The following is a 26,893-nucleotide window of genomic DNA, read 5'->3' as shown; positions in this document are numbered from 1 at the left end:
CCTGGTAACCACCACTTTATCCTGTTTAGATGAGTTTGGCTATTTTAGATTCCACATATAAGTGATAACATACAGTATTTGTCTTTCTCTGTCTGACTTATCTTACTTACCAAAAGATCCATCACTATTGACACAAGTGGCAGGATAGCCTTCTTTCTTATGGCTGAATTATATTCCATTGTATATATGTACAACGTGTTCTTTATCTACTCATCTGTTCATAGGCACTTAGGTTGTTTCTGTTATCTTCACTATTGTGAATAATGCTGCAATAAGCATGGAATTGTGTATGTCCCTTCAATATTCTGTTTTCTTTCCCCATTCACTTCCCCACCCAGCAGTGGGATTGATGGCTGGTATGCTAAAGCTGAAACTCCAATACTTTGGCCAACTCATGCGACGAGTTGACTCACTGGAAAAGAGTCTGATGCTGGGAGGGATTGGGGGCAGGAGGAGAAGGGGACGACAGAGAACGAGATGGCTGGATGGCATCACCGACTCGATGGACATGAGTTTGAGTGTACTCCGGGAGTTGGTGATGGACAGGGAGGCCTGGCGTGCTGTGATTCATGGGGTCGCAAAGAGTCGGACACGACTGAGCGACTGAACTGAACTGAAGTGAACTGATGGTAATTCTATTTTAAATTTTCTCGGGAACCTCCATATTGTTTTCCATAGTGGCTAAGCAATTCATATTCCCATCAACACTGTAACAGTTTTCCTTTTCTGTACATTCTCACCAATGCTTATTATCTCTTGTCTTATTGATGATAGTCATTCTAACAGGTGTGAGATGTATCTCATTGTGGTTTTTGATTGGCATTCCTTTGATAATTTGTGACACGGAGCATCTTTTCATGTCCTTGCTGTCCATTTGGATGTCTCCTTTGAAAAAAGTATCTATTTCTCTACCCACTTTTTAATCAAATTGTTTGGGTATTTTTAACTGAGTTGTATATGCCCTTTATATATTTTAGATATGAACCCTTTATCCAATATGTGACTGTAAATATTTTGTCCCACTCTATTGGTTGCCTTTTCATTTTTTTGTTGTTGTTGCTTTTGCTTTGCAGAAGTTTTATGCTTGATGTTGATTTTTTGCTTTTGTTGTTTGTGATTTTGTTGTTATAGCCCCAAAAGTTATTGGCAAGATTAATTCTAAAGAGTTTCTTTCTGTATTTCCTTCTAGGAGTTTCATGGTATCAGGTCTTATGACTTGAAGTTAGTTTGGGGGAGTCGTGTAACATACAGGTTCATTTCCATTTTTCTGCGTGTGCTTTATTTTTTCAATACCATTTGTTGAAGATATTATCTTTTCCCCGTGGGTGCTCTTAGCTCCCTTATTCAAATATTTGTTAACTATATGTGGCATTAATTCTGGGTTCTCTATTCTGTTCCATTTGTCTATGTGTCTATTTTTATGCTATTACCATATGGTTTTAATCACTATAGCTTTGAAATCAGGAAGTAGAGTTTGAAGTCAGGAAGTATGATGCCTCCAGATTTGTTCTTCTTTCTCAGGAATGCTTTGGTTATTTGGAGTTTTTTGTAGCTTCACACAAATTTTAGGACTATTTTTTTCTATTGCTATGAATACATTGGAATTTTGACAGGGATTGTATTGAAGCTATATGGCTTTCGGTAATACTGACATTTTTACAATATTGTTTCTTCCAATGCAGGAACATGGGGTGTCTTTTCATTTGTTTGAGACATAGTTTTTATTGCACAGATTCTCACTTCTTTAGTTAAATTTATTCTTAGGTGTTTTATTATTTTTTATGTTATTCCCAATAGGACAATTTCCTTTATTTATCTTTCAATGTTTCATTACTGGAAATGCAACTGATTTCTGTATGTTGATTTTTATATCTTAAAAATTCACTGAATTCATTGTTTAGTTCCAACAGGTCTTTGGTTGAATATTTGGAATTCTTTATATACAAAATCAAATAATCTGCAAATAATAACAAGCATACTTCTTCCTTTCCAATTTGAATGCCTTTTGTTTCTTTGTCATGCCAGTTAGCTCTAACAGAAGAGTGATAAAAGTGGGAATCCTTGGCTCAGGCCTGATCTTAGAAACAGAGCTTTCAACTTTCCACCATTGAGTATAATGCTAATTGTGGGTTTATTGTATATGGCCTTAATTATTTTGTGATATGTTCCTTCTATATTCAAATCTGTTTGAGGTTTTTATTATCATGAAATATTGTTGTAATATGTCAAATGCTTTTCCTGAATCTATTGAGTTGATCTTGTGATTGTTAACTTTCATCTGTTGATGTTGTGTATCCCATTTTTTAATTTGCGTATGTTGAACCATGCTCACATTCCAAGGATAAATCTCATTTGGATGTGATGTATAATTCTTTTAATGTGTTCTCTTTTTGAGATTTGAATACATAAAGTACAAAAGTTTTACTTTCTAACTGAAGTATAGTTGACTTAAACAATATTATGTTAGTTTCAAATTAGTTCAAATTAGTTAAGAAAGGATTTGTCTTGCACTTTAGTATGGACGCTTCTGATAGAAAGTCTGTTTTGTGGGTCAGTTGTCAGAGTCTGGTGTTTGCTACTCAGTAATTGTTGGACATGGGCTTTCCTGGGGCTCAGTGGTAAGGAATCCACCCACCAATGCAGGAGACCTGGGTGTGACCCCTAAGTCAGGAAGTTTCCCGTGAGAAGGAAATGGCAACCCACTCCAATATACTTGCCTGAGAAATTCCACAGACAGAGGGACCTGGTGGGCTACAGTCCATGGGGTTATAAGTCAGACATGACTTAGAGACCAAACAACAACAATTGTTGGACATCGCCATGTCACCTGCAACTGCTCAGTGCAATGGGTAGAGTATGGGTTTTAAGGCTAGAAATGGGTTCAGTTCCATACCAGCTATGGAAATTGTGGAAAATTCCATGACTTGTGAGAGCCCCAGCTTTCTTATCTGAAAAATGAAAATAATGCTGATATCATGGGGTTGTTCTGGAATTTGAAATCATGTAACGTGAAGTGCCTGGTACATACATCTCAATGAATGATAATTTTGATAATGTTAAAAGAATCTATTCTTAGTTTCATCACTATTTGTTGAGAGATTTAGTTACAGCCTAGAGGATGCAGAAGGAATGGTAGACAGGACCAACTAAGAGACTTTTGTTGGAATATTGTGCCAAACAGCCCTGACCCACACCCAAACACACACTTTCAAGGGACAAGAGAGGAGCAGACACCTGGGAATGGTTTATGCTCAAGGGAAATTGAGGGGCTAGAAGAGTCATATCAAAATCACTGGGGGCTTTTCCAACCAATGCATCCTACATCACTTCTGATGTGATAGCTGTACAACCATCCTGGTTTGTTAGCAGAAGTTCCTCATCCCTTGGAAGTTCCTAACTCCCAAGCACACAGGTCTGATTGGTCACCCTCCCCATGCTCAAAACTTACGAATTCACCACCAGGATGACCCACTGAGATTGCTGAGCAGCCTTCAGCCACATGGAGTGGGAGGAAGGAGCTGCTAAAGTGTCTACTGGAAACTGAGGAGGCAGAAGTTCTGCCTACATAGTGGATGCACCTCATCCCTCTAACTCAAGTCTTCTTCATTTTCAGGTCAGGCAGTGTGAACAACAACTGGATGAACATTTATTCCTTTGTGGAGGATTTGGTCAAGAAGTTTGAAAAGTATGGCTTCCCCAAACTGAGGGTGTTTTCCCCTGCCAGGCAGAGTACACAGCTGTTTAGACTCAGTGGGAATGGGAGCGCCTAGAGTCAGGAGAACAGAGCCCAGGGGGATGTTCTGAAGTAGAAAAGAACGGGCCATGCAGACTCCATTGGGTCTCAGCAGTTTTCTTGCCTCCTACTTGGAAGGCAGGCCATAATTGCAGGGGACACAGTCTACCCTGAAGGGCCTCATAGATGAGGAAAGAGGCAAACCTGTAACATGATAACTGAACACCAGGTTAAATGGTGTCAAGAGCCAAAAGAAAAAGGTGAAAGTCTTATAAGGCAAATTAAAGGGAAAAGCAAGAATTCTTAGGGAAAAAGTCAGGATGGTTTCCTAGAGGATGTGGAATTTTGAACTAGGTCTTGAAGGATGGGGAAGAGAGAGTAACAGGAACTATTAAGGAGACTTCGTGTGCACTGAGTGGTCTGTTCAGCTGGAGAGTAGGGTTAATGCAGAAGAAGGTTGGGAGATGAGGCTGCACAGGACAGATTTGGACCAAAGCCTTCAAGGCACATAATGCCAGGTCAAGGGGCTTGGATTTTCTGCTGTAAAAAATAGAGACCTACAGATGATTCTTGGGCAGGGGTCTGACATGATCAAGGTTATGTGCCAAAAAGGAAAGTCTGATATTGTGTGTAAATGTGTTGAAACAAGACTTAGGAGCAGTAGGGAGCTTATCTAAGAACCTACTGTAGCAATTTACCTAAACGATGATGAGTGTCAATGGACCAAAAGACAGAGTCCAGGGAAAGGAAATGGAGGGATGTATATGAATAGCTGCTAAGAAGGAGAATGATTTCTCTGAGATGAGTGGGAATAAAGCAGAGAAGGATGTAAAGGAGGGAAGAGGAGTAAAGGTACAAAGAATTTTATAGAAGAGAAACCAGTTATGCGGAGAAGGCAATGGCAAGCCACTCCAGTACTCTTGCCTGGAAAATCCCATGGATGGAGGAGCCTGGTAGGCTGCAGTCCCTGGGGTCGCTAAGGGTCGGACATGACTGAGCGACTTCACTTTCACTTTTCACTTTCACACATTGGAGAAGGAAATGGCAACCCACTCCAGTGTTCTTGCCTGGAGAATCCCAGGGACGGGGGAGCCTGGTGGGCTTCCGTCTATGGGGTCACACAGAGTCGGACACGACTGAAGTGACTGAGCAGCAGCAGCAACCAGTTATGAGGCCCTCGTGAAAGAATCCATAGGTATCTGATGTGTGCAGTGTGCATGTACACGTATGTGTGTGTGTGTGTTTAAAAGAGAGAGAGACACTTTAGAGGGGTGAGGGGTATAAGGTTGGATCAGAATGCCATCCTGGTACATTCTTCCAAGAAGGCAGCATGTCTCCACCGGCTTCCTTCACTAGGATACCTACAATCCTTCATTAAAGTTAGAGAAACTTCGAGGTTTAGGAAATGAATCCAAAAACAGAAGTGCTGGGGTGGGGAAAAGAGAAATTGGCATGCACCTTCTTCCTGGCTACACACTGGCTTTATTCTGAGCCTGTGTCATGTAGAGCTTCTCATGAGCACATACTTCCTCCCCAGCCCTAACCTGCGGATGTCCTTCATCACCTTCTCCACAGAGGGTCACACCATCATGAAGCTTACTTCAGACAGGTAAGTGCTGCTTTAATCTCCCAAGGCAGGCCTGGTGAATGAGGTCCGGGGAGACTCCTAGGAGCTTAGGGTTTCCACTGGGTGCAGACTGGGCCAGCCTGGGCTCCACTGAGTGCTCACTCTGACCCCAATCCCAGCTCCCTGGTTCCTACCAAGGGCTGACTGTGCTGGCACTGGCATACCCTGTGCTGCTAGACCATCTCCATTTCCACAAACCCTGCTCTCCACCTGTCCTATCCTCAACCTTCTTCACTTTTCTTAGAACTGGCTCACTGTGAGGATTTCTGGGATCTGGTGAAGCAGATGCGTGGGCCCTTTGTGAACACTGTCCTGTGTTGGGCGTCTGCTTTGTGTGTCAGTCTCTGCTCTGGGCCCATTGGGGGAAGAAGAGAGGCAGAGTCAGAATCAAGAGACAGGAATGGGCATGCTGAAGGAATGGAGTTCACTGGATGGGAGCTTGGTCCCTTGGTGGGTCTGAGACAACGGAGCCCATGAGTAGGGTTCTGAATACCAGACTGGGCTGGGTATAGGAAGAAAGCATGACACACCAGCATCCTAGGTGTGCCCAAAGGCCTGGAGGTGGAAGATAGGGAGCTCATGAGTATACAGGAGCTTGAGATACTCATGATGCAAATGACTGAAACCCAGAGAGTGTGGCGGTGCCAGTGCATGGAGATAGCACTCCCTGAGCCTGGATCCCAGAAGAAACAGGGACTGAGTTTTCTGTTCAGTGCGCTGGGGAAGGCATGGTTTTGTGTGTCCCTGTGGTCTGCATTTTGAGAGAGAGACTCTGAGTGAGTGTGAGGTGGAAGAAAGCAAGTGAGTGGGGAGCTGTCAGGCTGGTGGCAGAAAGAGAACTGGGGGCCTCTGGTAGAGGAGCTGTCCATGGAGGAGAGGAGGACTGCTGACTCCTCTAACCAGGAGTTCAGAACTTGAACCAAGGGAGCTGTGAGGGAGTCTCCTGAGGGGCTCCCAGTTGTCTCTGAAGAGTGGAGATGAAAATGTCTCCCTCAAGGGAAAGTGTCAGAAGAGGAGTGAGAACGAGGGGAGGGGGAAATTGGCATAGAGTTGTAAGAAGTGAAGGACTTCCTGAGGGCATAAGCAAGTTAGTATTCTCTCCATGCATGGAGCTGGGAATAAGGATGGGGTGGCAGGGCAGCCAAGAAAAAGACCAGAGTGAAGTCAGTCCTGGGCTGGAAGCTGGGAAAGGCTGAGGGTTCCAGCACATTTGGGATGCTGTCAACAAAACAAATCTTCCCAAAAGTGACCGGAAGAGGATAGGGTTATTTTGGGTTTTTTTGCATGGGTGGGCAGGGCCTTGTTTGCCATCCACTGGCCCTGGTCATAGGCCTCCTCAGTTCCCATGCTGGGCCAGGTAGGGCAGGATCAGGGGCTCTCAGATCTCAGCTCATGGCAGAATCCCTTCTGCCTGAGGCAAGAGCCAGCCTTCAGGCACCACATTCTCTGAGACTTGCTCAGCCATCACACCGGAGAAGCTTGAACCTAAGCCCCACCCCCTGGCATGTCCCAGTCCCATCCCCCCCCATCTGCTGTAACAGAGGTCAACAGAGATCCCTGTGGCAGCCTGGGGTCACTGCTCTTCAGCCCACATGGACACTCCTTGGGCCTCTTCCCCATTTACCATCTATATCTTCAAGAGCACGTGAAGCCCAGGAGCCCTAGACTCTAATGGAGCAGTTTGACTACTTCCTTTAGCACTGATCCAGTGAGGGAAGTGGTTTGGAAGGACCAAGTCTACTATAGGGAGCCTGTGGGAGACGATGAAGGGGCAGGGCAGAGTTAACAGCAGAGTGACTTCGCCAAACTCAGCCTTGCTTGTTGGAGGATAATATGCCCTCACCAGGGACCCCTTAGGTGCCAGCAGTACCTCCAGTCATGTTGGGGGTGCTGAATCCACAGGTGCACATCCTTGGGTGATCCCCTCTCACCACAGACTCACCACTTGCTGAGTCCCCTGAGGTCTGCCTGCTGAGACAGGGATGAGCACATTGAAAGCCAGGTCCTACTTATGGGACGGAAAGGCAGCATCCTCCACGCTCACTGGGTGGTGGACAAAGAAGCGTTAGGGTTGATCCTGTCAGTGTAAAGACATGGACAGAAGGGTCACAACAGGGCCACTGTGTTCTCTGGTCCAGGGAGGTCTCCACAGAACAGAATGGCACCAGAGCAGCTGGTCTATTTTGTAACAGTCAACCTGAGGGGATTCCTCCTCAATCCCCTTTGCTGACTTTTTTCAGAAATGAAGTTCATGATGGTCTTATCAGACTTCAGAATATAGTGCCTACAGGAGACACATACATGCAGGAAGGATTTAAAAAGGTACAGATCTACAGCCCTGAGAATTTATTCTGCTTTGTCACATTCTTAAAGAATTATGGGGTCTTCTCACTTCTCACCTCCCCCAACTTTCCTTCAATTTGTTGCAGGCGATTGAGCAAATTGAACAAGCTCACTCAGGAGGTAAGTTGCCTGTTGATGTCACTGTGTTCAGTTGGGACAGAGCCAGGCCCAGGCCTCAGCGAGGGCTGGTGCAGACCCTCCTTGGCCAGCTCCTAGCGCTGACTCTTGGAGCGAGTTCCTTGCCCTCTCTGTGCTGCAGGTTCCTCCTCCCCACAGTGAGGATGAAAAGCTCTCCCAGGGATGTTCCTGAGAACCATATGGGATCATATGTTACATTCCTGGTTCTTACTAGATATCAAGTGCTTGACCTACAGTTGAGCTGCGTGAAAAAGAAAAAAGAGAAATTCCAGGGACAATGAGCAGAGTTCCGTTTAGGGAGCAGAGACCTTGGCGTCCCCCTGGCTGCCCACGCTGTGTCCACCACGGCACTGGCTCTGCCCCTTCCCCTTCAGCCTCTTCCTCTGGTTGACTCTTATCCTGTGACCATGTTTCCAACAGTGGGAAAGGCTGTGCTTAACCCCGAACCATCGGCATGTAGACTGTAGGGTTGCAGCCCCCGTCAGGAAAGAAGCATAGGCTGCTGGGAAAGGGGCCGCTGCCCAAGCATCTGACGGTCAGTCTGGCTGCTCCTCCCTGTGCTCACTTCAGAGGCTTGTCTTTGCCAGGGATGTAGCTGCAGTTGCCATTCAGGATAAAGGCTGTGCCACCTGCCCCTAGTGAGGGTCCACTAGGAAAAGCTCTGAGCCAGTCTCAGGCTCCTCATCCATCAAGTGGGTGCTGGGTTAAGGCCCCTTCTCTTTCGAGGTGCTCTAGTTGGCAGGCTCTGGTGTCAGGGTGGCCCCTCCCCAGGAGGAGAAGGTGTGGGAGCAGCACTGTGGGCCTGGCAGCCTGAGGCAGGTCACACCAGGTGCCTTACTCACAAGGCAACTCCCTATTTTTTCTGCAGAAAACAAGGTTCATTCCATGATTATCTGTCTGACTGATGGAACTCTGAAGGAACTATCACTAAAAGAAACTATAAAAGAAGTGAGTCCAGACCATCATTACCAGCTTTGGGTTCCACTTGTTTGATGAATTATACTCAGCGCTTTTTTTCTCATAGGCTGATAAGGCTCGGCAAATGGGAGCGACAGTATACTGCATAGGTGTAAAAAACTTTGAGGAACATCAGGTAATTCTGAACGGGGAACCACGCGCCACTTTTGAGCCCAGCTAGTGAAAGCGTTCAGAGACAGCTATCCCAGCATCACCCAGTGGACGTCCCTTTACCCCAGTCTAAGTGTTTGGACAATAGGTAGTCATGGCACATGAACAGCAAGTGTTGTGTAAACCTACACACCAGAGGTGCGGGTGGAGGAGCTTTCCACTTCCTGAGGGTGGGCTGCTGATAGATGCCAGAGAGTGGCCTTTGGAATCCAACATGGCAGCAGGCAAGAGTCCATTTCCTGGGATAGAATCTATTGTGTTTTCAACTTCTGGCTGTGTGCCAACCATCTCCTCTCCACTGTAGTTAATAGAAATTGCAGACAGCCCATATCACGTGTTTGCAGTGGACCAAGGATTCAAGGCTCTTAAAAACATCGTTGATCCAGTGAGTGAGGGCTGGACTTGAGAAGCGGGAAGAGGTGGGTTCTCAACAAGTTCCTGCCATTCACATCCCCTGCTCCTGTCCCTCATCTCCTAATTTTAGCTCGAAACTAAGTCCTGTATTGAAATTACTTCTGTGGAGCCTTCCAGTATCTGCGTAGGAGGTAAGAGCTGGAGTTGCTTTTGTAAATACAGTGGTGTGTGTTTGTGTGTTGTTAGTATGTCCAGTGTGCATTGTGGGTGTGCTGTGAGCACATGGTTTCAGTATATATGGTTTGTGTGTGTACTGTGAGTTGTATGTGTGAGTGTGGTATCTGAGTGTGTGGTGTGATTGCACAGAAATTTAGGGGCCTATAAGAGAATGTGTATGTGAGGTGTATATGTGGGGGGTTGTAGTGTGTGTCTGTGTGTTTGTACAACTACTTCTTTCTTCCAGCTATTGGGCTTCCTTGGTGGCTCAGCTAGTAAAGAATCTGCCTGCAATCCAGGGTACCTGGGTTCAATCCCTGGGTTGGGAAAATCCCCTGTAGAAGGGAACAGTTAACCACTCCAGTACTCTGGCCTGGAGAATTCCATGGACTGTATAGTCCATGGGGTCGCAAAGAGTCGGACACGACTAAGCGACTTTTGCTTTCACTTTCTAGCTTTATTAGGACATAATTGACAAACAGCTCTGTATGTTTAATGTATGCTACAAAATGACCTGACACAAAAATATTGCTAACTGATTACAAGCGTACATATTTTTCTTAGCTCAAAACTTGAAATTTAACTAAGAAATAAGAAAAACTTTATTTTAAAAATCCTCAACAAAGCACTAACAAACGGAAGCCAACAACATAACAAAGGACAATGCATGAAGACTAATTAGGGTTCACCCCTGAAATGCCAACCTGATTCAATATATAAAATATCAATGTGATTTTCCTCATCAGAAAAATGAAGAAAAACGTGGATGAAGAAAAGAGTTGGACACAGTTCTGGCCAATGTCATACTAGTAATAGATCCTGACAAAGGCATCCAACAAATATTCACAGCTATCATTACACCCAGTGGTTCAGTGGGGATGGCCTCTCCCTGAGATCTGGAACCTGATGAGGATGCCCTCCCTCCCCTGGGTTGGTCCCTGCATCAGATTGGGGAGGATCCTGTGTAGCGCATTGCTGATAGAAGCTCTCTCTCTCTGAACTGAGCTCTGTGTGTGCCAGCTCAAGCATCCACATCACTGGGATTTGTAGAGCTGAGGTGGGTGGATAAGCACATGCTCCCAATAACAGCATCCAGTTGGATGCAGCTGGATGCATAGCCAGGAAGCTGGTCCTGGCTGTGGTGCTCTGAACTGCAAGACTACAGTGCAATAGGCTGTGGGGTCAGACACAGCAGCGTTCATATCTGATCTCTGCTGCTCAAGGACATGAAACCGAGGCAAATTGCTGAATATCTACCAACTCCAATTTCATCTCCAAGAAGTAGAAATAATACCCTCTATCAGATCTGCAGTGGGATATAGAAGCAGTGGAGTTCGTGGTGACTGGCTCAGGATGTAGAAGCTAGTGGCCTTCACCTACAGGATCTGGTACTAAGACTTCCATCACTGACCCCTGACTCTGCCTCCACCCTCACACTGAGACCAGGTTGGGGAGGGCAGTGGCTAAAGAACACCCCAGGATAAAAGCATCTCCAGCTGAGCCCCCTGTGGGTGGAAGCTCTGACTTCTCCTGTCTCTGACCCTGTGACCTGTGCAAGATGTGGCCATGGAAGGAGACCCCACACATGTGCAGGATCTTTTCTTGCACGTCACAGCTTGCAAGCAACCTGAGAGCTGACATTCTCTGATTATGTCCCCAGGACACACACAGGCCTGCAGACCCCAGGGGAGGATGCCTGTTGTCATTCATGCCCTGTGGTGGCCTAGCTGGGGTGACAGGTGCTTGCTGCACACCCTCTGCCAGTGAGGCCCAGCGGTGCTGCTCTGACCTTTACAATTGCTGTCATCTTGTCAAAAGCTGCCACACAGCATGACTGTCACTGGGAGGGAAAGCTCAAGGCAGAAACCTGGACCCCAAATAAAGTAGAAGTTGTCATTCTGAATAAGTCAGTGAGCCGAGTGAGGGAAAGCCAGGAGGGTGTGAGCATGAGTCACGCAGCTGCTTCAGCACCTTGGGCTACCTCTAGGAATAGGCAGAGGCTTCTGCTGGCCTCCCTGCCTCCAGGCCTTTGCTCCAGCCCGTCCTATACATAGGACCCGAAGGGCAGAGAAGGCTGCTTCTGTAACCTTCTGGAGGCTGAGGCCCCCAAGCCAGACAACTGGGCCTTCCAATGTCCAGCCTCTACTCTAAGTCTGCCCATCTGCTGCAGAGGCTGGGGGCGGGGGTATTGGGTTTCCTGCAAACCTTTGGCCAGCTTTACAATGTCCAGCCCACCCAGCCCTTGAGACTTCACTCTCAGAGCGCCTCAATCTACAGCCTTTCCTGGTCAGCTGGGCCCCCAGGCTTCTCACAGCCCTTGGTCTCTCATAGTCACTCATCACAAACTGTAACTTCTGCTTGGCTGTGTCCACAGCATTATTTTTTTTTTTAATCATCCACTTCATTGTTTTTATTCCAACCCTTTATTACAGAAGATTTCAAACATATAGCAAAAATGGAAATGAACGTATAATGACCATTCCTCTCTCCACTGGATTTGCAATTAATATCTAATCATATATTCCTGGTCACATATTTATCTAACTCCTTTCTCTTTCTTCTCTCTCTCTCTTCATCAATCCATCTTATTTCTTATTGCATTTCAAAATAAGGAGGGAGGTGGGAGGGGGGTTCGGGAGGGGGAACTCATGTACACCCGGGGCGGATTCATGTCAATGTATGGCAAAACCAACCAATAAAATATTGTAAAATAATTAGCCTCCAATAAAAAATAAATAAATAAATAGCTTATACTGATCAGACTACCACACCCACAAACCCCTTATTTTGCATATCTCTACCTGCGGAACACTTTTCATTGAGTTTTGTTTGTTTGTTTTTTTTCAAATGCAGCAGACTTAAGTGTATCATTTGATGAGTTCTGAAAAATGTGCACATGAAGGCTCAGAACATCAGAGCTGTCCCCACAATGTTGCCTCATCTCCCTTCCCAGGCAATCCCTGCCCCTATCCCCTAGAGGCAGCTACTCTCCGATTTCTTCCTCCACAGGCTATTTTGCTGCTTTAGAACTTCTCTCCGGGGACTCACAAAGGATGAGTGAGAGGTTTGGCCTGGGGCACTGGGCACTAGGGTTTGGGGATTCATCCTTCCTGTGTGCTGCTGGGTTTATTCAGGCTTGACCCATAAATAAAGCCCAAATAAACCCAGGCAGGAAGGTTTATTCGGGCTTTATTTATGGCTGGAGGTGGCACCTGGTCCCTCATTTCCCTGTGTGTGACCAGACCAGAGTGAGTGTCTGCAAGAAGCCCAGCAGGTGGGGCCCAGTGGAGGCCACAGTAGGACACAGTGCAGAGTAGGGCTTCCCTCTGAGGTCTGATGTCCAGCTCTGCATCGTGGCTGGAGGCCCTCTATGAAGGTGGGTGGGGCAGGCTGTGCCGGGCAGGGGTGAAGGCAGGACACATTGTGCAGAACAGTGTGGGACACCCCTGCAGCCAGCCTGGGTAGAGGCTGTCCCTCCATCATGACAAGGTCCCCGCTTGTCCCATCCCATGGTCTCCCCAATTAACAACCACAGAGTTCAACTTTGATATGTAAATTCCTATCTAAATATACTTAAAGGGATATTTTACATCAATAGGATCATGCAGTACATAGGTTTCTCCAGCCTTCTACATAATATGCCATTGCATGGATGGACCAATTTATTTCACTGGTCTTGGGGAGACAATATTCAGATCGTTCCTCATAGGTTGATGTTAGAAGTTATACTGTAGGACCATCCTGACGAATACCTCTCTGTGAGCTTGAGAAAGGAATTCCCGGCAATCAAGACCAAATTGCTGCCTTGAGGGGAAGCCCAGCTATGGTTGGCAATGTCCAGGTTCTCTCAAAGTGGCTGTGCCACACCGCGTGTGGTGCTCCCCCACCTCCTCTCCGCAGGGCCAGTCACTTCCGCCTTGTGAGCCTGTCAGTCCCAAGCAGCTTAGATGCCCTCTTCATGCTCAGCTCCACCAGGCTTCTCAGAGATAAGCCTGCCTCGTCAACTCCTCTCTCTAGAGCTCCCAGACGACTTGATGCACAACTTTTCTTCCAGAGAGAAAGTTCTCTGTTCCAGAAAGACTTCAATCTCCCTTCCAGGGCCTGAGGGCTTGTAGGAAGTGGACCAGTGTGGGATGTGCAGCAAATGCAGCCCTGGAAGCCAATTTCAGTCCTTCCTTGACTTTAGTTTCTTCCTGTGGTTGATACTGTTGAAGGAATTGGGGTATGAGGAGAGGAATTGGGAAAGCAAGAGGGACAGCTTTCTGGGCAAAGCAAAAGTCCTTTACCCAGAAGTCTCTCTTGCTGAAATATTGAAACCACCACCCTGCCTTCCACTTTGGAGACTTGCCAGAGTTCAGCAGCCCCGCTTTGAGAGCAGCACTGCCTGGGAGAGAAGGGCTCCACTGCAGAGGTGAAGCAGCACCTGAGTGGAGTTGGAGGCAGCAGGAGACCCAAGGAGGAAGGAAGGCACCCAGGCAGAGGGCAGCATGCCCTGCTCCTGAGGAAGCCAGTGTGGTCTGTGCTCTGGGCTGTCATCCTGCCCTGACCTCCACTACTGCCCTTCCTCCAGTCACCCACATGGAAGAGGCTGGGCCCAATCTTCACCATGAGGCTGGGACCACCAGGTACTCTATTGGGTCTTTCTGGTTTCAACTCAGAGTCCCACGAGCTGAAGACTCAGGTCAGAAAGGGCATGTCCCCAGTGAGCAGAGAAATGGATGTTTGGAATTAAGACAGGAGCAGAGGTGATGTAAGTGTGTCCTGAATTGGGCACTTGAGGTCAGATCCCTATACCTGCCTTGGGCAGGAGGAAGTGACCTGCCCTTCCTAAGTCACAGTTTCCCTCTGTGTAAAATTGAGTAGTAAATCTTGCCTAGCTCATGCCTAAGTTCATGGGGCTGTTGGGAGATTTCAGGGAGAAAGTGTAAAGATTGGTGTGCAGTTGGTGCTCATTAGTGGGAAACAACATTTGGATGAACACAGGAGTTGTAAGCTTTGGCATGGCACTTATTTGCTCATTTCTGATTCCTTTTGGCTTTTCATTTATGGCAGAAAAGCTTATACTGGCTTTTTTTTTTTTCCTCATCTAGAGTCTGATTTCCCCATATTCAATAGCTAAAGTTTCTCTTCTCTGCCTATATCTTTACTTAAAATATGTTTTATTAGTTTATGGTTCTGCTTTGAAAGGAAACCATTCTTTGCAATGAATAATTCTGGAATATGAATTATGAAATATACTTCCATGAGATTAAGGCCCAGTCACCTTGCTCAGGCTGGACTAAGTTGTGCTGGTGAAGGCGTGTTTGCAGGACACAGTTCCAGCTGCGTCTTCCTGGACAAATACAGATTCTGATGTCACGGTGGGCAGGGCTGTTAGGAAGTGTCAACAGTGAGGGACCAATCTGGCAGATTTGATTCAGAAGCAGCATTGGTTTGTTGGCTACTGGGCGTGGGAGGGGATGTCACTAAGGGACCTCAAGGTTGCCCTGAATGGGCCACAAAGGCACTGATTTCTTAGCACAGGCAATCAGTTCACCTTCCCTGTGCTTTATCAAATCTTCAGTGCCCTCTCCACGCTTCCATGTTGCTCAAGCTCTTCCAAGGACAGGTCAATGCATCAGGTACCCTCTTAGATCAGGCAAGTACCAAGAGAAATAGGAGTGGACCAAGGCCAAGCCAAGGATGATGGTCAATAGTGTTAGGGGCAAGTGCTTGGCCACTGGAGAGCTTCCCTTTCTGAGAGGGCAATGGCCTCTGGCCCAGTCAGTGATTGACATGCAGAAATACATACCCACTCGTGCCAAGTGTTCCCATTTTCCAAGAATACTAGGAATCTGGATTAGTAGAGAAAATGTTCAGATTTTAAACATGGACTCCCATTTTTTCTCAAAAATACTTGAAAGCCTATAAAACCATGTCAGCAGGACAACTTCAGCCCACAGCCCAAGAATCTAATTTTCTCAAAACAGAGAATTTACACACTTCACCTTGATCTGATAGGGACTGCAGGAAGGCTTGAAGGAGGGGGAATCAGGACTGCCAGGTCCAAAGCTGTGCTGACATTTCTGAGGAATATTCCTCAGGCTAATTCACCCTGGGCAATTAATGATCTTAACTAGGAGAACAGAGGTGGAGGCTAATGGAAGACCTGCATTTATCCTGGTCTACTCCCTAGGAGCCAGGCCCACTGGCTGCCTTCTCTGGATCCATTAGTATTTCAGTTGCCAGGAAGCGCCAGTGGGGACCGAGCAGCCTGGCTAGGGCTATGGCCCAGAACTACGCCTTAACAAATCACAGTCTCCCACCCTAACAGAAGGAAATGCTTGGTGGATTCCTGGGGGCATTGTGTGAGGCATATGAAGTGGCAGGAAGAGGGAGGTGAAGAGCAGTCATGGCAGGCTTCAGAACCACAGCTAAGACAGGATTTCACCCTCCATGGGTGATTCTCCTGTGCAGGGTCCTTGCCTCCTTTCTTGGCCCTGCTTTACCCAGGTCCTGGCCCTGTTCCTGGGGTTTCCAGCCTGCCATTGGCATAGAGATCACAGTGAGGAGGAACAGACCCCTGCGTGTGAGAAAGACCCACAAGCACTTAGTCCTGTGTGCTCCGCTCAGGCAAGGGCAGGAAAGTCTTCAGCCTGCACTCTCTTGTTTCTGGGTCATTAATGTAAGGGAAGGCCTGGAAAGGAACACTGCCTGCACCTCTTAGGGAAGACATTGGGACTTCAAAGTCAGAAGCATATGGCTGGGTTTGCCCCATGGAGGGTAGCAGACAGGGTGCCTTCAATGAGCTTGACAAATCAAAGGCGGCAGTGAGAGGCCCACAAGTGCTCAAGGCCCAGCCACCTCAGTTTTACCCTTTGTGATGCCAGGTAAGACCCAGTGTGTGCCCATATATTGGTTCAGACATAGCTGCTTGCTTACTGGGATCCCTGGGAATTCAGTTATAGTGTGGCCTGTCATAACCGTAAGATCAAAAGGAAGTCAGCACTCTCCTAATAACAGACCTTTGGGTGTCGCCCTTGCAGATGAATACGAATTGGTGATTTCTGGAAAAGGTTTTAATAATGCAAAGAATGAGGATGAAGTTATTTGTAGATTTAAATTCAAAGACAAGCAAATTGGTAAGTAGCCCCCCTCGGTGCCACCAAGTGACATGCTTCCCACACCACACTGCATTCCCTTAGCCAGCTAAGCCATCAAAGCCTTTGCTGACCATTCACTGCAGACACTGTGAGGATGGAGGCAACAGAGACAATGGAAGGAGCAACCTGGCTGGTAAGACTGGCCACCTCGCACTTCATCTCAGTCTGGGAGATATCCACTCCAGCACATCAAGACCGTCTTGGCTCAGAGCTTACCCTTGCAGAGGCTGGGCTTGGGATGCTGGGTCTGCCTTTACTGCTGCACTCCCCTCACACTTTCCTTGGCCCTCACTTTCCCTGAGAGACAAGTACTTGAATCTCACAACTCTTCTGGTGGAAAGTGATGGCACCCCCAGGGACCTGAATCTGGGCCAGGTGCACTGAGCTCTCCCAGGTGGGTGGCGGCTGCTGCTGCTGCTGCTAAGTCACTTCAGTCGTGTCCGACTCTGTGTGACCCCATAGACAGCAGCCCACCAGGCTCCCCCATCCCTGGGATTCTCCAGGCAAGAACACTGGAGTGGGTTGCCATTTCCTTCTCCAATGTGTGAAAGTGAAAAGTGAAAGTGAAGTCGCTCAGTCGTGTCCAACCCTTAGTATTGAGAGCAGATGCAAATTGCCAGGCCTGGACCCTGGAATTCTGGCTCAGGCCCACTCTACATGTGTGATCTTGACCTAACGAGTGTTCTGTTCTCAGTCTCTATTATCTGTACTATAAAATGGGGCCATTTGTATGGTAGGTGCACAACTAAGCCCTATCATGTACATAAGCTACTATTTGGAAATATTCAGGCTCTAGGTGTTCCTCCACGATGGGTGAGTGTCCTGAGGAAGCACACAGATGGGGCAAGAGATAGGCCCTCATCACTGAAGTGGGTCTGATCTCCCCCAGAGAGTGCCTGGGGACAGTTAGACTTCCTCTTCCTCCTCAGGTATCCAAGTTATCCCACTGATACATTGATTTGATACATTATATTCAATGATTCCTCATTCCAGGGCCATCTGGTAAACCCAGAGCAAGTCCTCTCCCTCAGCACTTCTGGGCCATCTCTTCTTCCATGGGTGCATGGGATGGGCAGGGTTCTTCCACTGCTAACTGCTCACACCACAAAAGTGTAGATGGTCTCAGGGAGTTAGATTTCCCATGGTTTGTAGTTTCTTGGGAGTGATTAGGACTCAGTAAATTATTTGCATGAAGAATTATTTATTGAGCACACTGGCGAATGTGTTCAGTGCCTTACATGCACTATCCCAATTAATTCTCAAAAGATACCTATTGTTATTCCCTTGTATAGATCTGAAACCAGAGTCAGGGTCAATTCAAGAGCATGCCCAAGGCCACAGGCTGGTTCTTGTAATTGCCGCCTCTGGGCCTTCCACCTCACTGAGATGACCTTTCTTGAGAAAGGTGGGACACAACCTATCTTTCAGGAAATGTGTTCAGATGTTCCTCTGTGGTCCGTGGCTGTATTGCTTTGCTTTCTAGACATCACCTCTCTGGGATGGACCAGGACCATGTTCTCCCACAGGACAGCCCACCCTACATTCCTGGGCTCCTCCACTGACTGCCTCACTGCATATAATCAAGGCTGATAAGAAGTGGCTGCACTGTGCTGTTTACTGCCAGGAGTCCTGATGCAGTGATGAGGATTGATTTGCTTCCTTTTAATTATGTTGGCCTCTGAATAAAACATAAGACAAAAGTTTAGAAAATATAAAGGAACATAAAAAAGAAAAAATTAACCCAGGTTTCTGTAAGTTTTACATTGCTTGTCACTAGTATGGAGTTTTTATGTTTCAAAAAGTTCTCTAAATGTGGCAAGTATTTAGTTAACCAGTTAATATTGGGTTGATACCTGCTTCAAGATTGCTGGGAGAAATATCAATAACCTCAGATATGCAGATGACACTACCCTTATGGCAGAAAGTGAAGAGGAACTCAAAAGCCTCTTCATGAAAGTGAAAGAGGAGAGTGAAAAGATTGGCTTGAAGCTCAACATTCAGAAAGCAAAGATCATGGCATCTGGTCCCATCACTTCATGGGAAATAGATGGAAAAACAGTGGAAACAGTGTCAGACTTCATTTTTCAGGCTCCAAAATCACTGCAGATGCTGGTTGCAGCCATGAAATTAAAAGATGCTTGCTCCTTGGAAGGAAAGTTATGACCAACCTTGATAGTATATTAAAAAGCAGAGACATTACTTTGCCAACCAAGGTCCGTCTAGTCAAGGCAATGGTTTTTCCCGTGGTCATGTATGGATGTGAGAGTTGGACTGTGAAGAAAGCTGATCGCCGAAGAATTGATGCTTTTGAACTGTGGTGTTGGAGAAGACTCTTGAGAGTCCCTTATACTGCAAGGAGATCCAACCAGTCCATTCTAAAGGAGATCAATCCTGGATGTTCATTGGAGGGACTGATGCTGAGGCTGAAACTGCAATACTTTGGCCACCTCATGCGACGAGTTGACTCACTGGAAAGGACTCTGATGCTGGGAAAGGTTGGGGGCGGGAAGAGAAGGGGACGACGGAGAATGAGATGGCTGGATGGCATCACCGACTCGATGGACATGGGTTTGAGTGTACTCCGGGAGTTGGTGATGGACAGGGAGGCCTGGCGTGCTGTAATTCATGGGGTCGCGGAGAGTCGGACATGACTGAGCGACTGAACTGAACTGAACTGAACCTGCTTTACAATCAGCCATGCTTTTCTGGGCCCTTAGTATGTGGAGTGCCTGCCATCAATCCCCTCTCCCTGTTCAGGATCATGAACAGCCTATGGAAAAAAATGGCTCACAGTAATCCCAACCATCCTGTCCTTCAGATGCAAATCCTTTCCCCTAACCATACTGGGCAGTTAGCTTTTATTTTCAGTCCCAATGAAGGACTCGCACTGTCTGAAGTTCATAGCTAATCTGATAGTTGAGTTAGGTCCAAAAAGTTTTCCACGTGGAAATGAACCATTCTTTAGGGAAGAGCCCTGACCTGTGGCAAAAAAAAAAAAAAAGATAAAAACAATAAAAAATACGTTAGAAATTGCTAATTATAACAATGCTACATAGTAGAAAACAGCAAAATACAAAAAAGTAAAGAATAAAACATTACCCCTGATCCCAACATAGATAAGTGCCTGTAACATCTCAAATACAGCTTAATAAATCTAATTTTTCTGAATGACAGAAGAAAAGCTGAAGTGGAATTGGAGAAAGTGTTGAGAGTCACACAGATGCTTTTTCATGAGGCATGCTTCTTCATCAGTTCATTTTAAAAACTGTCCCTAAATTAAAAGGCAAAGTAATGTCTCTGCTTTTTAATATGCTAATTAGGTTGGTCATAACTTTCCTTCCAAGGAGTAAGTGTCTTTTAATTTCCTGGCTGCAGTCAACATCTGCAGTGATTTTGGAGCCCAAAAAGGACAGGGAGGCCTGGCGTGCTGTAATTCATGGGGTCACAAAGAGTCGGACACGACTGAGCAACTGAACTGAACTGAACTGACTGAAGTTAAAAGGAAGCTCTAAAAACATTAACAAATGAGGAATGTAAAGGGAAACCTTCAGTTTGATTATAATTTCATTCCTTTATTTTTGGTTGTGCTGAGTCTTTGCAGCCATCCCCTCCCCTCCCTTCCCTACTCCCCCTTGTTTTTTGATATGATGGCACTTTTCACTCTGGCATTCAGTTTGTCCATTGTTTGTTACTTTATTGTCTGACTCCCTCTCCAGTCCCACAAATGTCAGGCCCTTGAGAACATGACTTCTGCCTGCCTTGTTTCCATTAAACACCAGAACCCGGGCCCTGAACAGTGCCTGGTGCATGGTGCATGGTAGGTGTCAGAAAAAGGCAGAGAAGAGAAGCTGCTTCTGCCAGAGAGTGGTCGCTCTGCTTGCAGAGGGCAGGCAGAAGGGGAGGGGTGGGTGGATGGATGCATAAGTCCATTGACGTTCTTCTCACATGATTGTGTTTCAGATGAAAAAGCCATCTCTGTGAAAGACACCAGTATGATATGCCCAGGAATAAAGATAGAGAATCCAGTTGAGTAAGTGCCCAATTTTGCCACCATGAGGTGTGAAGAATTTGAGAATCCACCTCTACTGGGGCAACACAGTGATGTTTCCAGGAGGACTGCATGCATCCTCCGCACCTGCCCCGGTTGACAGTCCCTCGAGGTGCTCAGTAATCTGCGGCAACCCAGGTTCTGCTGAGGAGAGCAGGATGCAGGAGATGATGTGTCCCGGGGACGGATGGTACCTTTGCTCTGGGCAGCCTTTTGAAGCTAAACTCCCATACTGTACTGACAGAGGAGTTGGAATGGTGACACCATACCACCATCCCTGGTCACTTAGCTCATGGCCACAAGGACATCTGACCTCATTCAGGGATCCTCACTGCCTCGTCAGACTTCATTGCAGAGGATGAGCTCGTAATACTTTGGGATGAGCTCTCCTTACCCATGCTGTCTGCTCTCTGATATCCCCGAATGCCTGATGTTCAAAGTCATTACAGTGAGGAGATTATGAGTTACAGTTTGAGCCAAGTATAAGAACTACGTCTGTCTGACCTGGTTGTCACTGTCTACCCTATCTGTGTTTTAGGGATTTCTCCCTTGAAATTAGCCTGAACAATGGGATCAGCTTCATCAACAATGATGTTAGCCTCACCAGCAAGGACTGTGCGAGTACCAGGGTAAGGCTCTGGCAGCTAAGGCTGTCCTGACACCCTGCACCCTGGGGAGGCAAGTGAAGGGAACAACACCCCGGGTAGGTCCAGCCGATAGCCTGATGCACCTCAAGCATCATCTCGCAGGTAGCTCAGAGCCCTTAACCCTACATCTGTGTGCTGAACTCCCATCAGGCTTGGGCAGTGCCATAGGAGGGCTACTAAAAAGAGCACCTGGGGTATGCCTTACCACCCAAGCCTTGCAAACCCTTGCTCCCTCTGTGAACCAAGTGTCACTGAAGGCACATGGAAGGGACAAATAAGCAGACACCAGAAATGATGCTGAGGCTCTGCCCAGCCTGGACCTACCTTGCCACCTGCCCTGGGCTGGGCCTTGTGGTGGGGACCTCAAGGCTCCATCTGGATTCCAACTGGGGTGAGCAGGAGAGAGGTTGGGACACTGTGTAGTAGGAGACAGAGTCCAGGACCTCTGGGACCCCCAAGCCCTCCAAATCTGGGTTCCAGGCAGATGGGTCTGGAGGGTGGAGCAGCTGTGGCCATACCCAGCTAGCTTTGCCTGAGGCTGCAGAGCCAGGAAGTAGGGGAGTGAGGCTAAGGATAGGTGTTCAAGAAGCCCTGCCTCTGCTCTCACACCCCCGCCTCTCTCCTATCTGTGTGTCACAGCTTTCTGTGATCCTCGCAATACCCCAGTGCTCTCAGCCCACGCAGGCAGTGAGGGCTGAGCCATCACTCCTTGGAGGACTGGGTTTCCTTAACAGGGCTCTGGGGAGAGCCTCTGAACAGGGCCAGCAGTGGAATCTGTGGCTCAGGGCTCCACAGGGTACCAGCTGTGATCTCCTAGAATCTGTTTCCTCAAGTGGGGTAAACAAGCAGAAAAGGGTAAGGGAGGACAGGGTGGACTGGTGTAGGATCCAAGTGGTAGGCGCCTGGTCCATGCCAGGACTCTGCCATGTGTTTTTTCTGTAGGCAGGGGGACCAGCTGAAGAGACAACTACCCCACAAGCTCCCTCACCAGCTGCCAAGCCGCCTCCAGGGACACTGCCCTCACCACCCGCCCCACCCGCCCCACCCGCACAAGTCATCCCCTATGTCAACCCTCTCTACTTCTTTGCACTCATCCCAGCCTTGCTCTTATTGTCCCTGATGTTCTGGTGCATCTGGTGGCTATGCCACAGGAGGGTGAGTGAACCCTGCCTACACAGCCTGTGTCCAGCCCTCACCAACCCCCAAGGGACCAAACATGGGCCTACTTCAGATCCTGCCTGTGGGCAGATTCCCATCAGCTCCGGGGCCCTCATGCCAGCAAACAAGGCACAGACTCTGTCCTCCCCTCCTGGGCATAGACAGTCGGGGCTTCTAGGGGGCTACCTGCCTCATGCTTCCACCTTCACATAGAGGTGGCCTATGGGTTGTCTGGCCCCTGAAAAGAAGAGACCCCAGACCCCCTGAGAACCAAACTTCCCCAAAGCAGAAAGACCCAGGTAGATCAAAGCCCCAGAAGTCTCTGCTGTTGGGGGAAGAAGAGGGGTCTGCATGGAGCACCGATGGCCCAAAGGGAGAAGGATGCTAGCCTGGCGAGTGCTAACCTCAGAGGCAGCTGTGCCTTTGAAAGCAGCATGGATCCCTGCCACAGATCCCAGCACGGTACCATCCCAGCATGGTACCTTCTGTCACTCCTTCATCAGTCACACAAAGTCACCAGGACATGCAGGACCCTATGCTGGGCACAGAGGGGCAGGAATGAAGTACCCACCTCCTTTGCTCATAAGAGCTCATTGTCTAGTGTCTGGTCTAGTGTAGGTACCTGGGAGGCATTAAGGGTAAATGTCACCTTCAGAGCATGTGGCAGGTGCCCTGATAATGAAAAGAAAAGAGACTGGCCCCAGGAAGGGAGGGGAGACAAAGGGGATGGCTGGTTTGGTTTGCAAGGGCACAGGCCAGAGTGGGTGAAGAAGAGGAAAAAGCAGAGCTAAGCAAGGACAAGCAAAGCAGCACAGAAACCAGCAGGTCAGATTTCTGCAAGAGATGAGAAGTGAGGAGAGAAAGCATGGGGAGATGGAGGTGGACCATCATCCCTGAGGGCTGGGAGGCATGGAGGGCTACAGGGGGATGGGAGAAGAGGGCAGGTAGAAGGGGTGTGGGGAGTGTTCTCTTGTCTTCATACGATGTCAGGGCTGCTGATGAGAACTCCCATGTGCAGCCTCTACCAGGGACCAGGAACCTTAGTCTGTCTGTCTCCCACTAAACCATACATGGAGGCCTTGATTCCCCTTTGATAACTGAGGAGCCTGATGCCCAGGGAGGGGGAGCCTGTTGGTCATAGACCTACAGACAGTAGACACCAAGGTTGACGCCCCAAAACCCATTTTCTGCCTCCCTACTGCTATTGAGCAGCGTCCCCTTCTATCTGCATGACTGAGCCAGAGCCCTCCACATGCCTTTTAACCCAAGATTTTAACCACAGTGACTGTCCCTTCTTGTGAGTACCAAGTAAGCAGGAAAAGATTGGTGGAGGTAAAAAGTCATTAAGGAGGGAGCTGTGAAAGCCAGGTTGGGGTGTGAAACTTGAGGGAAGTCAATTCATGCTGCAAAGATCTTACCCCAGAGCGCATCAGTTCGGTAGAGATAAGCTTTATGGGCACTAAACTTTGACGACTTCAATTTTGATCACTTCCATTGTAGACAGTCAAGGAGCCACCACCAGTGCTGAATCCAGAAAGGGTAAGTGATGTGTTTGGTCCTGATGTTGAGAGCACGCCCATTGCACACAATGCCCTACACAGAGAGGCCCCCAGATGTATATGGAGAGATGTCCTCCCCCACCCCTCCAGCTCTCACCTATCTGGGCAGACAGAACTGGTAGGAAGAGAGGGTGACAGAGGGAAGGCAGGGATGCTGATGAAGAAGTAGACTCACAAAATGTCACCCAGAAAACACCATTTCCCCAACCCCCAACATGGTCTGATCCAGGGCCTTCAGCACTGGATCCACATGTGGGGTAGCCTGTCTCAGGAACAGCTATGATCCTTCCTGGAATCAATGGGCTTTCTGTCAGTTCCCAAAGGACTATTTGTAGGATGGTCCTTCCAGGGCTCAAGTGAGTTTTTGGAAAAGGATCCTCAGGTTTCAGGGACCTGGACCCCCTCCCTGAGCTCTGATGCATGTTGGGACTCCGTTTCCTTGTTCTTCATCCCTGGCGCATTTCAGGGTGATGGCCTTGGTGGGGTTGGCCTTTGGGGGACTGAGGAGGGAGGAGGGAGTCTTATCTGGCGTTGAGCTGTGAGAGAGGTGAGTCAAGGTGAGCACAGGTGCCAAAGTCAGGTGGGGAGGCTATGGCTGACCCACCAGAGTGGGGACCCAAACCAGGGCCCATAAGAGGTAGTTAGATCAGGAGCACCGTGTCCCAAGACAGGGTTACCTGGGCCTGATATATAGTGGCAACCAAGGTCTCTGCAGGGCTGGCATCGACACTGGCTGCAGTGGGGCCTGGGGGGCTGAATCTGCCAGAGGCGGGTGAATGCAGCCCTGTAACCTGCTACTGCAGAATCCCTGACAGCCTCCATCACATGGCACAGCCTCGCACCCAGCCTATCCTACAGGGGTGCCCTCTGATAACCAAGGAATCAGGACAGACTTTGCTGATGTTTGAAGAGCCCTCTTTAAAACAAACGGAGCTGGTATGTTTTCACATGGAGGCCACTCTCTTCCTGTGCCAGGTGCTGCTCATTTGTCCTTGATTCTCCAACAAACCTTTCTGAGTGGCCAATACTTGACAGGGGCCAGGGCAACGGATGTCAAGTGTTTGCACCCAGGAGCTGCCAGACAAGCACATGGTATTTTCTCTCCCTAGGAGCCAGAGGAGACATGCCAAATGCCATGCCCCACAGTGATTGTCCCTTGTGGGTGCCAAGGAGGGGGAATGAAACGAATGGAGGTGAGAAGAGCCCTCGGGAAGGAGTAATGACTCCAAGGCTGGGCAGCAGGAGATGAGGATAGCTGGTTCGTGCACAAGTCTGGATCCACTAGGCATGGCTTGAGTAGAAATGAGCTGTGGGCACTGGGCTACATTCACTTGGTACTAGAGAAAAGCCAAAAGCGCCCCAAACCTAGTTGCTCAGGGGAAGCTAAAAAGTACAAGGGCTCACGTTCCCATCACTACCAGAGTTTCTCCCTTGGGATGGGCCCAAGCTCCGGATATTGTTGGGTGCCCCCAAAGGGCAGTTCAGTGCTGTTTCAGGGAATTGGTGGGAATGGAGCCCTGACAGGCAATTTCAAGTAAGAGGAGACGCTATCCCTCTAGAGGCAGCATCTAGACCTGTAGCTTCCTCACAAACACATCTGCTTTTCAGGGAAAACTGGATAGCTTGTGTGAATTTGTTCAGCGCTGCAATCAGATGTCAGTAATGTGGTATCCAACCAGAGACATGGTAAGCAGGGCACAGGGATGCTCCCCATGGGTTGGGGTCTTGGTTTTGCCCTTCATCATTTCCCCCTGAGACTGTGGGTCAGAGAACCCTGTCCTGTCTGGGTATCTGCCAGGAAGAATGCCCAAGAAGTGGAGACCAGGAGCTCATGTGCCTCCAGACGATTCTCCACATGGCACCCATGTATTTCCTCTGTGTCCTCATCTTAAGGATGTCAGAACCTTTCTTCTCAGAACTATGACTAGAACTTCCAATCCTAAGTAAAAAGGTCTGGAGAGGCCTATTTGCCTCCCATCAATCGTCTCTCTCCACAACTCACCCACCCCCGTGGGACTGCTAGCTACACCCCACCACGAGGTCTTCCTGAACTGGTCACTCAAGTGCTGGCAATGGTGGCACATGTTGACACCCCCTCCCCAATGTTGTCTGGCCACACTGACTGTATTTAGCAGGGAGCAAAGATGACCTCCTATGTCATTGCCTGTGACAATGGGGAGAAGCCAAATTGTTCCAGTTATCATCCTTAGAATGTAATAATGCTGGATGCTGGATAATTTTACTGTGTTCTTTCTGTGGGTCAGTTGCTCAACTAAAAACTTTACATGTTTTCATTCCTTTAATCCTCCCAATAACTATAGAGGTAGATACTACTATTATCCCACAGAGGCTGAGTGACTTGACTAAGGTCACAAAGGCTGGGAGGAGCATCAGTTCAGTTCAGTCACTCAGTCATGTCTGACTCTTTGCGACCCCGTGAATCACAGCACACCAGGCCTCCCTGTCCATCACCAACTCCCGGAGTTCACTCAGACTCACCTCCATCGAGTCGGTGATGCCATCCAGCCATCTCATTCTCTGTCGTCCCCTTCTCCTCCCGCTCCCAATCCCTCCCAGCATCAGAGTCTTTTCCAGTGAGTCAACTCGTCGCATGAGGTGGCCAAAGTACTGGAGTTTCAGCTGTAGCATCAGTCCTTCCAATGAACACCCAGGACTGATCTCCTTTAGAATGGACTGGTTGGATCTCCTTGCAGTCCAAGGGACTCTCAAGAGTCTTCTCCAACACCACAATTCAAAATCATCAATTCTTCGGCGATCAGCTTTCTTCACAGTCCAACTC

The 26,893-nt window shown here is 48.1% G+C and overlaps 1 protein-coding gene across 1 annotated transcript in view; it reads left to right on the top strand.

Annotated features, from left to right (window-relative positions):
- ANTXRL (ANTXR like) overlaps nt 1-26,893 on the top strand; it is a 38,534-nt gene that overhangs the window by 5,177 nt on the left and 6,464 nt on the right. Inside the window, exons 2-16 of the mRNA XM_088842082.1 lie at nt 3,614-3,685; nt 5,271-5,342; nt 7,601-7,682; nt 7,790-7,823; nt 8,710-8,789; nt 8,866-8,934; nt 9,274-9,354; nt 9,454-9,514; nt 16,565-16,660; nt 20,642-20,711; nt 21,268-21,358; nt 22,319-22,531; nt 24,035-24,073; nt 25,203-25,286; nt 25,702-25,779. Of these exons, the coding sequence (XP_088698208.1) occupies nt 3,614-3,685; nt 5,271-5,342; nt 7,601-7,682; nt 7,790-7,823; nt 8,710-8,789; nt 8,866-8,934; nt 9,274-9,354; nt 9,454-9,514; nt 16,565-16,660; nt 20,642-20,711; nt 21,268-21,358; nt 22,319-22,531; nt 24,035-24,073; nt 25,203-25,286; nt 25,702-25,779 (1,222 nt within the window). The remainder of the gene's footprint in view (nt 1-3,613; nt 3,686-5,270; nt 5,343-7,600; nt 7,683-7,789; nt 7,824-8,709; nt 8,790-8,865; nt 8,935-9,273; nt 9,355-9,453; nt 9,515-16,564; nt 16,661-20,641; nt 20,712-21,267; nt 21,359-22,318; nt 22,532-24,034; nt 24,074-25,202; nt 25,287-25,701; nt 25,780-26,893) is intronic.

The sequence above is a fragment of the Moschus berezovskii genome, chromosome 12 (assembly GCF_049115385.1).
Source record: "Moschus berezovskii isolate FMDL1 chromosome 12, NW_MosBer_1.0, whole genome shotgun sequence".
In the NCBI taxonomy this organism is placed as follows: domain Eukaryota; kingdom Metazoa; phylum Chordata; class Mammalia; order Artiodactyla; family Moschidae; genus Moschus; species Moschus berezovskii.
This window is presented reverse-complemented; position numbering and strand designations above follow the sequence as displayed.